At 44.8% G+C, this 15,039-nt stretch overlaps 1 protein-coding gene across 1 annotated transcript in view; it reads left to right on the top strand.

Annotated features, from left to right (window-relative positions):
- Nucleotides 1-10,909, top strand: part of ANKDD1A (ankyrin repeat and death domain containing 1A) — a 33,844-nt gene extending 22,935 nt beyond the window's left edge. The window contains exons 10-14 of the mRNA XM_039218610.1: nt 2,710-2,808; nt 4,080-4,178; nt 5,176-5,271; nt 7,248-7,452; nt 9,824-10,909. Coding sequence (XP_039074541.1) covers nt 2,710-2,808; nt 4,080-4,178; nt 5,176-5,271; nt 7,248-7,452; nt 9,824-10,101 — 777 coding nt within the window. The 3' untranslated portion in view covers nt 10,102-10,909. The remainder of the gene's footprint in view (nt 1-2,709; nt 2,809-4,079; nt 4,179-5,175; nt 5,272-7,247; nt 7,453-9,823) is intronic.
- The last annotated feature ends 4,130 nt before the right edge of the window (nt 10,910-15,039 follow it).

Raw genomic sequence — 15,039 nt, 5'->3', positions numbered from 1 at the left:
CTAGCAATTAGGCAACATAAAGAAATAAAAGGCATCCAAATTGGTGAGGAAGAAGTAAAACCCTCATTATCTGCAGATGACATGATACTACATATAGAAAACCCAAAAGACTCCAGCAAAAAAAACTACTAGAGTTGATAAATGAATTCGTTAAAGTCACAAGATATAAAATCAACGTGCAGAAATCCTTTGCATTCCTACACACTAATAATGAAACATCAGAAAGTGAAACTAAGAAAAAAATCCCATCTACAATTGCACTAAAAACAGTAAAATATCTAGAAACCAACTTAATCAAGGAGATGAAAGATCTGTACTCTGAAAGGTATAAAACACTGATGAAAGAAATTCAAGACAATGCAAAGAAATGGAATTCCATGCTCATGGGTTGGAAGAACAAATATTGTTAAGATGTCCATATTACCCAAAGCAATCTACAGATTTAATGCAATCCCTATCAAAATACTGACAGTATTTTTTACAGAACCAGAACAAATAATCCCAAAATTTGTGTGGGACCACAAAAGACCCTGAATAGCCAAAGTGTTTTCCCACTGGGGGCACGTGGATGAAGGATACCCTAGAGCTCTCTGTATTATTTCTTAACTGCATGAAAATCTATAATTATTTCAAAATAAAAACAGAAAGTTCTGCTTCTTTAAAAAAAAAATCTCTGGAAAGATACACATAAAAGCAGGGATCAAGGTTACAGATGGGGTTTAGGAGAAGGGAGTATGAGCAGGTAAGTGAATGAGGGTAGAAGAAAGCTTTTCACTAGATATCTGTGTACTTTTTGGTTCTTTTGGTTTTTAGAAACAAAATGTAAAACAACCAAAAGCCATACTTACTCTCTTTCTACTCCCCTTTCTGACCACATTGCCTCAGATGGGTTTCCAGGACAACCGAGGCTATATCCAGTGTATTTGGTTATTTTATCTCCATAGCCTCCTGCTTCCTGGAAAGCCTGTAGTTCTGACAAATTTTCATGCTCACCTGAGTTGTGCATTTAAGCCCGTTTCTAGTCTCTGCCCATTCACTGTCACAGCAGACCCTTTTTGGGCCTCATTTTAATTTCTGTTATCTGGCAGTGATCTGAGGACATTGTTGAAATTCTTATGGTAGTTTTTACCTGGGTTTAAATATTTTTCTAGGTGTGTTTCAGGATACCTTTTGGTACTTATTGAAATTTGGGTTTGGGATTACATTAAGCTTATAAATAATATAAGAGAAAAAGGTCATCTTTATATATTTTTTAGAATTTGTTTTCAATGTTATTTTCGAGAGACAGAGCATGAGCAGGGGAGGGGCAGAAAGAGGGGAGAAACAGAATCCAAAGCAGGCTCCAGGCTCTGAGCTGTCAGCACAGAGCCCAATGCGGGGCTCAAACTCACAAACTGTGAGATCATGGCCTGAGCTGAAGTTAGACATTTAACTGACTGAGCCGCCCAGGAGCCTCTGTAATATTTTTTCACTAGGAGCATGAAGCCTTGCCATTTCTTTAGGCCTTCTTTTCTATCCTTCCGTGATGTTATATAGATTTTAGTTTGCCTTTGATATGTCCATTTCCAATTATACGCGACGTAAATACTTGATATTTTCTGACTGTTGTGAATATTTTTTTTAAATTATGTCATTTCTTGTAGGCATTCAATACAGGAATGCTCTATGACTTTTAATTTTACTAGGGGCTTTTTTAGGGGGTAATAGCTTTTTTTTTTTTTTTACCTGTCTATATATACAATCACACTGCGCATAAATAATTGTATAGTTTATATATTCTTTTCCAATACCAGTAAACCTTTTTAAAATTTTCTGGCCTAAACTACTAATAGACATTGGTAGTGGACATTTTGTGTGTGTGTGTGTGTGTGTGTGTGTGTGTGTGTGTACTCTATTCTGTAATCTTCTTATACTTAAAATGTGAGCCTGTTTTTTCACCATCGATTTTGTGGCTTTGTACTCATCCACTATGTGTCGCTATAATCACCTAGAGGGAAGGATGCTGTTGCAGTATCTCCACTTTGTCATGTGGTCAGGCAGCAGAGGGGACCACTGATGGAGTCTTCCAGCCTTGAGTGAGGCCTTGGATGTGTGTTGCTTTTGAGTGAGGTCTCTATTCTAGTCTTGGCTGGCTCTCTCATTCCTTCCTTCCTTCTGTGCATAAACAGTAATCAGGCACCTACCTGGGTGTTGAGGGGAGAAACTCCAGGAACACAAGGTTCCTATTAGTGATTCAGCACGTCATTTACATCTTCTGAACGTTGGTGTTCCCACCTGTAAGTGGAAAATACTAATAACACCATTCCTATATAAACTTCCCAGGTTCGTGTGTGGATTCAATGAGATATTAGAGAATTTTAAGTGTTGTTGCTAGAGGGGAACTCAGCAAGCATTACTTGCTAGATGAAGAGGAGCAGAGAAGGGAAATGACTTGCCCACAGTTCCATAGTGAGTTCCTGGCATAGCAAGGTCTCAAACTTGGGTCTTCAGGTTCCCACCCTCTTTGAGGAGCAGTTTTGGGCTCCAGGGATTCAGCCTTGAGGGTTATAGATTCCTCGAGCCACACATGTCCTCTGAGGAACAAGAAGGGACAAACCTAGAAACACTATATATCTATAAACCCCTCCCTTCTTCCATCCCTCAGCACCAAGCTATGCTGGACAGTCTTGGGAAGGACCCATCAATTGATTCATGTGTCTCCTCCCCCAGCAGGGCGCCTCACCTATGCACCTCGCTGTGAGGCACAACTTCCCTGCCTTGGTCCAGCTCCTCATTGATGCGGGCAGTGACCTGGATGCCACTGACAATGTAAGTGGTTGCAGAAACCATCTGAGCCCCAGGAAGCCTTTGGGCACCCTCCCAGGTCGGCAGGGCTTGGCTATAATCTCCTAGCATGGCCCAGAGTTGAGGGATTAACTTTTCCAACTTTTTAAAATGTTTTTATTTATTTCTGAGAGAGAGAGGCAGCGTGAGCAGGGGAGGGTCAGAGAGAGAGAGGGAGATACAGAATCTGAAGCAGGCTCCAGCACAGAGCCTGACGCAGGGCTCCAACCCACAAACTGTGAGATCATGACTTGAACTGAAGCCGGCTGCTCAACCGACTGAGCCACCCAGACACCCCAACTTTTCGAGCTTGTAAAAATATGTTTGAATATTTGTTGAAGGGAACACCATTTTATCAACCATTCCTCTACTTTGAACATTTCGGTGGTTTCTAGGCTATTGCCATGGTCTGTGTAACACCGCAGTAAACATCTTCTTAGATTCAACCATTTACTTTCAATAATTTTCTTTTCCCTTCAGGAAGATTCCCAGGATGGGGATGAGTGGGGCAGTCTTGTGTAACAAGAAGCCCCTGAGTCCTGAAGTTGTGCTCAGTCAGGAACCCTTTTGATTCCCTATCCCCACAACCCTCGCCCTGACCATCTAGTCCTCAGTGCCAGCAAGTACAGCCCCTAGTGGTGGAAAGCAGCTTTGCAGGATAGATCATATACCTTCAAAATTAGTATTTGCACTTCACTGAATTGAGCTTCAAAAAATATAATAAAAGCTCATACTCAAAGATATTTATTGCAGCATTGCTTATCAATCTTCAACATGAAAATGGCCCAAATATTTAATAAAAGAGAAAGAGAAGTGGTCAGGTAGGTCACGGTATAGATGTAGACGACTGTGGAGCTGTTAAAAACAGTGTTGTCAGAGTTTATAATATGTGGAAATGTTATGTTAGGTAGAAAAATGGATGCAAAATGTATATATGGGATGATCTCATGTAAAATCAGTAAACCAAGAGCATTCTGCATTAAAGACTAGATGAAATGAATTAGGATCACTACAGAGATGGACTCAGTGAGCCAACAGGTGGTAGTTTTTCCTTTGTTCTTTCTGCTTTTTTGTTTTTATCAAGTTTTCTCTGGTATTAGGTTTATGACTAAACCCAGCTTACCCTCTCCCATAGCTTCTTAGAGAAACTTTTTAAGGCCCAGATAAGAGTGTACTAACCTTGTAACTGTCCTGTCTTGGAGCCTTGGGCCACTCGGACATGCTTTTCTACTCCCCTGTTCCTTTGGCTTCTCCAGAGGCAGCAGACACCCCTCCACCTTGCTGCTGAACACGCCAGGCCGGACATAGCAGAGATGCTCCTCGTCGCGGGGGTTAACTTAAACCTGAGAGATAAGGTACCTCTACTCCCAACCAGCCTCCCTTTCAAGCTTTCAGGGCTCCCTCTTTGCCAGAGACCCTGTTAAAAATGCCTCCTGCTCTCAGACTATTCGAGGCTTTCCATCCTTTATATATTGGCTCAAATGCAGCCTCCTCTGGGAAGCCTTCCTGCCGCTCCATCACATTCCCCTTCCTCCTCTGAGGTCCCTCAGGACTCGGCCTGCCCTTCTCCTGGTCTAGAACTGTGATGCGGTCTTCTTCTGTTTCATGGCCCTTCAGACTCTGAGCTCCTTGAGTCGCCTGGTGGGGAGGGGGAGAGGGAGTAGAGGAGCACGGTCCCACAGCCCCCTACATGTAGGACAGGGGTGAGAAAGCTACCTGGCTCTTCGTGCCTCTGGGCTGGCTACTTCCTCAGGTGGCTGGAGGTTTCAGACCAGCTGAAGATTTGGTCTGAGGCCGAGAATGTCACGGGCTCATGACGAGACAGGGCTTGCACCTGTGGCCCAGTATGGTGTGGGGAAGAGTTGGGGGCAGAAATGGGCCCTGAGGCTGGATCTGGGAGGGGCTCCCTGCTTTGAGCTGGGACCTAGGGCAGCTGGCCATCTCCCTGCAGGTTCCCAGAATGATGGAGGCCAGCCCTGTGTGGGAGGTCGGGAGCATGAGGTGGGGAGGGCAAGCGTGACCTAATGAACCCTGTCCCCTTCTCTAGGCTCTGGTTTCATCTGAGAAGTGGGGCAGGTAATTGCTGTTTCAAAGATAATGTTGAGGAGTTGTGCAGGCTGAGTTTCATAAGCTCTAAGACTCACTAAATTCTAAAGAAACAAGAGGTGGTTGCTGGAATTATTATTATTGCCTCATTCAATCCCTCCTTGTGCCCAGAAAACTTTTCTGCTCTCCCATGTAGACTCCTGGAAACTGCTTTCTTTGGGCAGGGATGTTTGCAGTCAGTTCTAGAGGGTACCCTACACCCCACCTATAGCAACTCTGGCTTCCATTCTTACTTCTTACTTGCAGCAAGGGAAAACTGCCCTGGCAGTGGCCGCCCGCAGCAACCACATTAACCTGGTGGACATGATCATAAAAGCTGATCGCCTCTACAAATGGGAGAAGGTACTGAGACCCTGTGCTTGGTCTCTCCATGTTCCAAAGGGAGTGTGTGGGCTTGGTTCTAGGCGGCGCTGGCTTTGAACTCCAGCCCTGAGCAATTCAGGGCCAGCCTCAGTTTCCGAGGAGGTGATAATCCCTACCTTACCTAACACTGGGGTTGTTTGTGAGCATCTGGAGATGAGTGAGCACCAAAACCACACTGAAACAAGGCAGACCGAGGTCCATGCCAGTGTGGAGATATTACTGGACAATGTTACAGCTCCTGGGTGATGGATGCATGTGTGCACGCTGGCATGTGTGCATGCCGGCATGCGTGAATAAAGAGACGGCAAGTTGGTTTCAGCTAACTGCCATCTTCAGGTGATTGGAATTTGGTGTGTTCTATTCAGGCAACTTTCTGAGCCCAGGAGGAGAGTGTGCTGGGATTGATTAGTGATATCTGCTGAAAAATTGGGGAAGAAGAGTATCAAGTGTAAGGCCATGCTGTTCCAGTCCTCAGCAAATGGGGCTGGAGTGGGGAGTTTTTTGATGTCTTTGAAAGTTGTTTTTGTATACAGAAGATAAATTTTGCATTTACTTCAGTTTTAAGAATTAATACTAAATTTACTACAAATTTTAAAACCTAGTTTTCTTTTAACTTTTGAAGTCATTTTATAAATCTTATTCCACTTATACAATACTATATTTTATGAATTTTAGGAATTTCCACTTTCAGGGAAGCCTTTTGATTAATGTTTGGACCCATGTTTAAACTTAGTTAATTAAATTATCTTAAACATTTTAAGCTGAGTGAATAAGTTTAGTAGATTTTAAAAAGTATCTTTAATGCTTCCTAAATTCTTAAATTGTCCTAGTATATCCAGTAAATTCAACCTATAAATAGTCTCAAATATCTTAAACATTTCCATATGGTTTGCAAACTGAGTAAACTTATACCACTCAAATTAAAAAAAAAACACTATTCCAAAATCAATTAGTTAATGATATATTTCAATAGGAATCATACGATATTCTCTTTCATGGACATGCTAGATTCTCAGAAACATTACAGCCCCTTTACGTACCACAGGTCATGTCTCAGTGTAACCCTAGAATATTGATACCAAGGATGTGATGAACTGATTCATCTCTGTGCTTAATTCTAAAACCTCAGACTTTAAAAGTTTTCAACACTAAAGTGGCGGGGCAGTTAGAATCACAACCCCCCTCCCCCCCTCACCCTCAGGCCCATTTAATCAGAATCTCTGGTGTGGGGACCAAGCATCAGTAGTTGGTAGAGCTCCCAGATGATCCCAATGTACAGATGTGGCTGAGAACACTGCTCTGAGGAACTACCTCACGTGAGAGTTAGTCTCCCCGGTCGCCGTGTCACAGGTGACTGGTCAGACATTGTTGACCAGGATGTAAGATTTGTAGCTGCAGACGCCAGAACTCACCTGAGCTTTTTAACAACTGGAACTCTGTATTTACATACTTTAGAGGGGCTTACTTAGGCTTTTGTGGGTTTAACTGATGCCATCACATAATTTTTATAATTTCTCATTTTATCACCTCCTTTGCACAGAAAGAATTCTGTAACCCCGCCCTTCACTACTTGTTGGAATTCCGCAAATCTAGTTAGTGCCTGCTCCTTGGCTTGACTGGTGTTAGGCACAGCTGCTGAGTCCTTCTGCTGGCACTTGTGCTGTGAGAACACAGGGAAAAGAGAGGAACTGGGAAGGCTTCCTGGAAGAGGTAGCATGTAAATGGTCTCTTGACTGTGACAATGGGGTTGAGGGACAGGGAGGTGAGAAAAGGAGTTCTGGATAGAGGAACAATGTGAACAGCTGGGGTTCCAGAGGTCAAAGCAAGGCATAGAGTGAGAAACCAGAAAACCCAGGCCTGTGATGATGCCAGTACCCTCTCCAGGCTCCGGAGGGAGAGCCTGGCAGGGATTTCCCCCCAAGGTGGCAGCTGTACTTTTGGGATTTGCCCCACAGGATCACGTCTTGTGCAGGGACCCCAGAGATCCCTCTGGGAGGAGCTTGACCTTTAAGCAGGACCATCGGCAGGAAACACAGCAATTCCACTCTATGCTATGGCGACTGGCTTCCAGGCACCTGCGGCCTCAAGAGTGGAAGAAGCTCGCCTATTGCTGGGAGTTCACCGAGGCCCATGTCCATGCCATTGAGCAGCAGTGGACAGGTACCACCCTGCCTCTCCCCACCCCAGAGCAACCAGTGGGTGGAAGGGTGGGGGCACTGGTGTGTTCAGTTTTCTGCATGGGGGGGGCGCATAGGGTGGAGGGGGAGGTGGAAGCCTGTGCTACCTGCATCCCAGCCGCGGAAGCCACGTGCCATTGCCACATCCTGTGTGCTCCTCCATCCTTCCAGGCCTTTGCTCAGGCTGGGCCCTCTGCCTATCCCTCCCCATTGACCTGTGAACTTCACAGTCTTCGTGAATTAGCTGATACCCATCATTCACACAAACTAACGGCACTCCCTATAGAAAGGAGAGGATCAGCTCTTGCCACTATTAATTAACTTCTACTTGGAAATGTTGGTCCTGGTACTAAGGGAGAAAACAGAAACAGAAATAAGGACTGAAAATATTATAAAGGAAGAGAGATTTCCTAACTTCAGGTGCTATAATCCTATACATAAGAATTCCAGAAGAATCAACTGAAAAGCTTAAAATTCAGTGAAGTAGCTAACTATATAAAATATACAAACACCATGGTATTCCTATGTACCATCAGTAAGTGGGAAAATATATAGCAGTATTTTTGAAAAGATACTCCATTTACAATAGGATTTCTAAAAAGAAATATGAATGGCATAGGAGTAAAACAATAAAACTTTACATTCATTGTGAATTAGCTGATACCCATCATTCACACACAGGATAGTTCAACTATTAAAAAGATTTGGGTAAATGGAATGACATTCTGTATTCTTGGCTAGAAAAAGTATCATGAAGACATTAATTTTCCCAAACTTGATTAAAAATTTGATTAAGTATTTTTGTTTATTTTTTATTAAAAAAGTTTTATATTAGGTTTATTTATTTTGAGAGAGATAGCAAGCCGGGTAGGGGAAGAGAGAGAGAAGGGAGAGGAAATCCCAACAGGCTCTGCACTATCAGCACAGAGCCTGATACGGGGCTTGAACTCACAAACCGTGATATCATGACCTGAGCCTAAATCAAGAGTCAGACGCTTAACCAACAGAACCACCCAGGCCCCCCTATGCTTGTTTATTTTTGAGAGAGGAGAGTAGAGAGAGCAAGTGTGAGTGAAGGAGGGGCAGAGAGTGAGAGAGGGAGACAATATCCAAAGCAGACTCTGCTCTGACAGCAGAGAGCAGGTTTCAAACTCACGAACTGTGAGATCATGACCTGAGCCAAAATCAGACGCTTAACTGACTGAGCCACCCAGGTGCCCCCAAATTTGATTCACTTTTAATCAAATCAAAATAGGAAGTTTTTGAAACTTTACTAAAGGAGTCTAGAGTTCACTTGAGAGAATAAAGAGGGAATATTTAAATAAATATTTTGGGGGGGAAGTGAAGAAGGTTTAATCCAACCAGACTCAACCTTTCATAAAGCTCAAATAATTAGCATAGAGTGATACCTGACATAAAAATACTCACACCAATTAGTGAAATAGAGCCGGGAGTCCAAAAGCAATCTCTATGACAGGTAAGAAAGAACTTTCATAGATGATAAAGGAGCACTGTAAATTATGGGGCCGGAGCAAGGAAGAGTGAATAAACGGGTCAAATGAAACAACTACACCAAGACGGCATCATGAGGAAGTGCTTGCTAAGGGCCCAGAGGGGGGCAGAAAATTAGAGGATGGACTGAATGGACTAACTTGGCCCCGAAGGCTGTGCCCAAGCACGTGTGTCCCCAGCTGGGAGAGCACACCTAGTCACAGACTTTAGTAACAAGTGAATGCCCTCCTCCCGCACTGAAGAGCACAGGCAGTTATTTTCAAATGTGGCTATACATTGGACATAACACCGCTCAGTGCCCAGACTGCACCCAGACCCAAGTAGGTTGGAAACTCTCGGGAGGTTAATCGAACCCAGGTGTCACTGTTTTCTAAGACTTCCCAGGGGTTTCCAATGAGCAGTTTTGCCAAGAACCACTGGTGCAGGGGAGAGAACACGGCCACCTGTGTCTCTCACTAAGCCGGCTTTGTCATCTGTAAAATAGGGCCGCTAGCGTGCAAGGCACGGAGGAGCAGCCAGAGATGAAGGGAACAGTCATGGGCATCATGGAATCACAACAATGAGTGCCAATTCTTTCTCTTTTCAGAGCAACACCAACAGGATGCATGGTGGATGCTCAGGAGAAAGCCTGGGGCTGGGGACGTTCTAGAGTCCCCGACACAAAACCTCTAACGTCACCCCATCTGAGGCTGTCTCTTCCCTCCTCTCCCATCTCTGGGCTGAGCTCCACCGGAGCTTGGAGAAGGGCCTCTTGGCTCTTTCCCATCTGGGCATGTGCACCACAGATACCTGTTCAGACAGGCTTGGTTGGCTCCTTCTCTTTCTCTCCTTATGGTCCTCAGGCATCAAGAGCTACCAAGAGCACGGCCACCGGATGCTGCTTATCTGGCTGCATGGTGTGGCCACAGCCGGTGAGAACCCCAGCAAAGCACTGTTTGAGGGCCTCGTGACCATTGGCAGGAGGGACCTGGCTGGTAAGAGTGTCCTCTGCTCAGGGCAACACTGGGCCCCAGAGTCAGAGCTACATGGCCCACCCTGGAATGTGACAGGGCCCCCGAAGCTCTGCCCAGACCATAATGCTGTGGGGCTGGTTCTGAACCTTCCAGATTCCTGGTCCTAGCCTTGTCTGCTGGAATTCAGGTAGAGCCCTGAACAAACCACAGTACCTCCTGGCCCCCATTTCCCCATCTGTGCCCATGAGGGTGTTGGCTCAGATGATGCTGGCACCTTTACAGCCCCAAAGCCACTAATGTTATGATCTATTCTCTGGCCCTCTGTACTTTTTTTTTTCCTAGTTTGAAATAAGGCTGGAACAGCCTATAGACTTCTTTTTTCACAAGCAGTAACATATGTAGGACAGAACTAGCTTAATGTGAGTTGAACCAGTCAGAGCTGGTCAAATAAACAAAACATCTGAGGCCATCACAACCTTTTGAGTCTGTCAGTTCCAAAAGCCTAGTTTGAGACTCAGGGCACCCCATGGAATCATCAGGCAAGCAAGATAAAAGGTTCGGTACTAATCCCTCATTAAAAACCAAATCAGCTCATGATGAAAGAACCTTAAATACTATAATACACGTCCCTGGCATGGTGCATTACGGGGCCACCACAGGACAGGGTAGTAGGCAGTCACCAATAGTAATGAAGGCTAGGTTCATCACGTACCAACAGTAAAAACATGGGTAGCATGTTACTGAGAGGAAAAAGGATCTCACAGCAAAAAGGAAAGTCCCCCTTTGTAGCATCTCACAGCTGCTGCAGACAAAGTAGGGAAACAGTCACTTTAGAGTGGAGGAACTAGGGATGACTTTTTTCTTTTTCCAAAACAGTCTTAAATATTATTGCTCTATTTTTTTAAACACAAATTCTGGCAGGCAATTCAAACATGTTTAAAAGCAGCTCTGTGAGGCAGAGCTTAGGCAACATGAAGCAGTAGGATTCTTCTGTCTTGCAGAAAGCATCAGAAAGAAAGCAAATGCTGCCCCGGCTGCCCCCAGGAGGTGTACGGCCATGTAGCTGGAGGGACCAGACCTTCAGGGGCATGGAGACTCAGAAGGGGCGCCACTGAGCGGAAGAGGACCACCATTTAAGGGCTTTTACAAAATCACTGTTAATAGACCTCCAGCTGCTTGTACTAAAACACCCAGCCGTGCCGGACTAGCAGGCTCTGTTTGTAATCTCTTTCACAAGGCTTGGGGCCAGTTCAGGTTTTGCAGGTAACCCCTTCCCACAGGTGCAGTCCTTTGCAGCTCTTGGAGCTTCACAGCAGTCCCCTGAGATGCAAGGGCCATCTTTTCAGAGAGGACACTGAAGCTCAGAGTTGAGGTCAGGTGCCAAACCCAGCATCCCTGTCTCCCCAGCCTGGCAGAAGGGCTCCAACTGTCACTTACAAAATTGACTTCCTTTGACTCATTCATTGGCTTTTAATGAATGCTGTGCTTACTCCACAGTGTTTCTGTTCACAAGCTTATTTGTGTGCTTTGACAGTTCCAAGAGGTGCACATTCTTTTTTCCCCTTTTGTTTAGAAATTTAATTTAAAAATTTTTAATTATTTTTTTGAGAGGGGGAGCACACATGGGAGAGAGGCAGAGAGAGAAGGAAAGAGAAAATCCCAACCGGGTTCCATACTTAGTGCAGAGCCCCATGCGGGACTCAATTCTATGACTGTGGGATTATGATCTGAGCTGAAATCAAGAGTTGGATGCTTAGTGGACTAAGCCACCCAGGCACCCCTAGAATAAATAATTTAAAATTTTTATTTTGAAACCATTTCAGACTTACAAAAACATTGCAGAAACAGTATAAAGAATTTCTGAATACACTTTACAATACAGCTTCCCCAAATATTATCATCTTACATAATCACAGTATAATGTTCAAAACCAGGAAATTAACACTGATACCACTAACTCACCTTCAGACCTATTCTAGTTTTGTTAGTTGAGCCACTCATGTCCTTCTTCTGGACCAGGATCCAATCCAGGATCACACCTTGCATTAAGTTGTCATTCTTTTTTTTTTTTAATTTTAACTTTATTTATTTTGAGAAACAGAGAGGTGCTCATGCACAAGGGCGGGAGGAGCAGAAGAGAGGGAGTTACAGGATTCCAAGCAGGCTCCACACCTTCAGCACAGAGCCTGAACTCGTGACTTCAAGACCTGAGCTGAGATCAAGAGTTGGATGCTTAATCGACTGAGCCACCCAGGTGCCCCAGGGGCCACATCTTAGAAAAACTCCCCACAGAGGTATCCACTGGGCCTAAGTCTCAGGAGGGAGATATAGAATAAAAATTGTTAGAGCTGAAAGGGGCTTCAACTGTCACACATGGCCAGTGGGAGCACACCGTGGAACAATGCTGTGAAAGGCAGCTAGCATTACATCTACCAAGATTACAAATGCACTTGCCCTTTGACCCAGCGATCCCATGTGGAGGGATTTATCCTACAGATAAACCTGCAAACATTATACCAAGACCGATGCAAGTTAATATGGCAGACACTGCCATGCAAGGGGGTGTATGGAAAATCTGTTATATGTTCAGGTTTTTATTTTTATTTTTGACATTTATTCATTTTTGAGAGACAGAGTGTGAGTGAGGGAGGGCAAAGAGAGAAGACGACACAGAATCTGAAGTAGGCTTCAGGCTCTCAGCTGTCAGCACGGAGCCTGACGCGAGGCTCGAGCCCACAAACCATGAGAGCAAGACCTGAGCCAAAGTTGGAAACTTAACTGACTGAGCCACCCAGGCACCCCTGTTTAGGTTTTATTTGTAACTATTTTTAAAAATAAAACATATTAACAATTTTTTAAAAATACCTGGAACTTATGAAAAGAAAGAAAAAGAGGCTTTGACACCAACCTGTTTTATACACAGTCACTTGTAAGACTGAGGCCACACAGTCACAGCTGGATTTGGACCCCCAGTGCAGCATGTGGCCTCTATGCCCTTCCTTTTCAAGTTCTGTGTGGAGGGGGAAAAACCTTCTCTTCTATTTATTCCATTTAGGAAATGTATTTTGTACCACATAGGACTTAGACGATTTATCTGGATGAATTTTGTGAAATGGATTTTTTTCTTTTGAGACAAAAAAGCGAGTTCTTCAAGAAAATAAAATTGAAATGTTGAAATATATCTTTTACGTTCAATATGTTTCTTTTGTTTGGGAGAAGTATGGCAAAATTTCAAGTCAGACAAGCTGTTGTGGACTGGCTCTGTGTAACCACACCACTCAACTCACTACCACCAGTCCGTATTTACTGAGTGTGTTCCATGCCGGGCAGACTGCTGGGAGCCAGGCTGCAGAGCCAAGTAGCCATGATTCCTGCCTTCTGGAAGCTTGTGATGTGGGGGGTGGAGGGGCTGGGACAACAATAATGTACTATCATGTATCGGGTGTGTACAGAGAACTATGGGATTTGTTTTTCCTTGGGGAGGAGAAAGGGGAAGATAAAGGGAAAGAGGAAGGAGAAGGGGAAGGGAAAGGAGAGGAGGGTCTGAGAAGCTCATAGAGATGGCAGAAGTGGGGAAAGCACATTCCAATAAAAAATACAGTCTGCACAATGGCATGGAGGTGTGATGTTATCTATCTGGGGGATGGTGTGGTTGGAACACAGGAAGCATGGAAAGAGGAGAGAAGAGCTGGAAAGGCAGGAGGGCCCGGCTATTTTAGCCCCTGATGAGACTATTCCAATGGGCACTCCTAGCTCCAGAGCCCTCTATGTGGTCAGCCGGTGCTTGGGGAGGCCTCATTCACAGCTCAGTTTCTTCTCTGCCCAACCCACTTCCCTTCACAACCTCTTCTCTTTGACCCTAAATAACTATCTTGCTCCCAAAGTTTCATCTTGGTATCTGCTTCAGCTTGAGACATGGGGTTGGAGTTGGGGTCCAAGATGGCTGTTTCTAGCTGGGGCATCTGGGGAACAGTGATGCTGGGAGTTGGCGTGATGGGTTTAGAGCAAAGGGGCAGATTTGGGCAGGGGGTCATGGGTGTGGCTTTTGCCAGGTAGAGTCTGGTGTGCTTGTAGAGGGCTGGCCTGATGGACCGGGCTGTACAGGCATTCAAGGCCAGCTCAAAATCCGTCGGGACTGGAAATGGCATTCCTCAGGACATAGAACCAGGGAGTAGTTAAAGCTGTTAGGGAAAAATGGCTCCCATGGGGAGAATGTGAAAAGAAAGCAGAGGGCAGTCTCACAGTTCATTGCTGTGCCAGGAGAGGAAGGGGCTGCTGACCATGTGTGGCCTGGCTCTGCCCACAGGAGCTCCTGTTGGTTGGGAAGTAGCCTCAGATGCTAACAGTTAAAAACATTAAGCTCTACCCTCATGGTTTCCCAGGTGCTTCCCATAACTCAGGACGGTTCTCGAGTCACAAGACAGTCAGAGCAGACACTGGCCTATGTGGAAAGATCGCTGGTTTTAGGGATGGTCAGACCCAAGTTAATATCCCCGCTCTGCCCTTTCCTGTGTGATGCTGAGCAAGTCTCTTGGCTCTTCCCAGTGCCCATGACCTCACGTGTAAAATCAGTTTAATCAGGGTGGTGGTGGGGATTAAGTCAGAAACAGGATGGCTAACTCAATATTCTGAAAACTTAAAGGGAAAGAAGCATCAATGATGCTTTTCTTGTCTCAGTTGTACCTCAGAGAAACCAAATCGTTGATGAGGGGTAGATTTTTGTTGTTGTTTTTAATCAGAGAACTCTAGTTAATAAATGGAATGACAAAATTTAGAGTTATCTTCACTGTTCTGCACCCTCTAATGAAAACGCATCTGTGCTGTGATCAGCTGGGGCAGCTAAACCATCAGTGGAATTTCCCAATGACTGGATCCAGCTGACAATGTCTGAACCCACCCAGCAATCTTAACCACTGAGAAACCATCGGATGTTATGTGCCTCCTGATGTGACATAAAGAGAAGCACACAGCCTTGCCTATGAAACGTTCCGGCCAAAAAGACTGAATTTGAGTCTGAATTCTAGATGTATGTACAAGTTTATGGGAAATACCAGGGACACAGAAACAAGTTAAAGGACACCATGAGGCTGCAATCAGCCAAATCT

The sequence above is a fragment of the Hyaena hyaena genome, unplaced genomic scaffold (assembly GCF_003009895.1).
Source record: "Hyaena hyaena isolate Hyena2069 unplaced genomic scaffold, ASM300989v1 scaffold_15, whole genome shotgun sequence".
Classification (NCBI taxonomy): Eukaryota; Metazoa; Chordata; class Mammalia; order Carnivora; family Hyaenidae; genus Hyaena; species Hyaena hyaena.
This window is presented reverse-complemented; position numbering and strand designations above follow the sequence as displayed.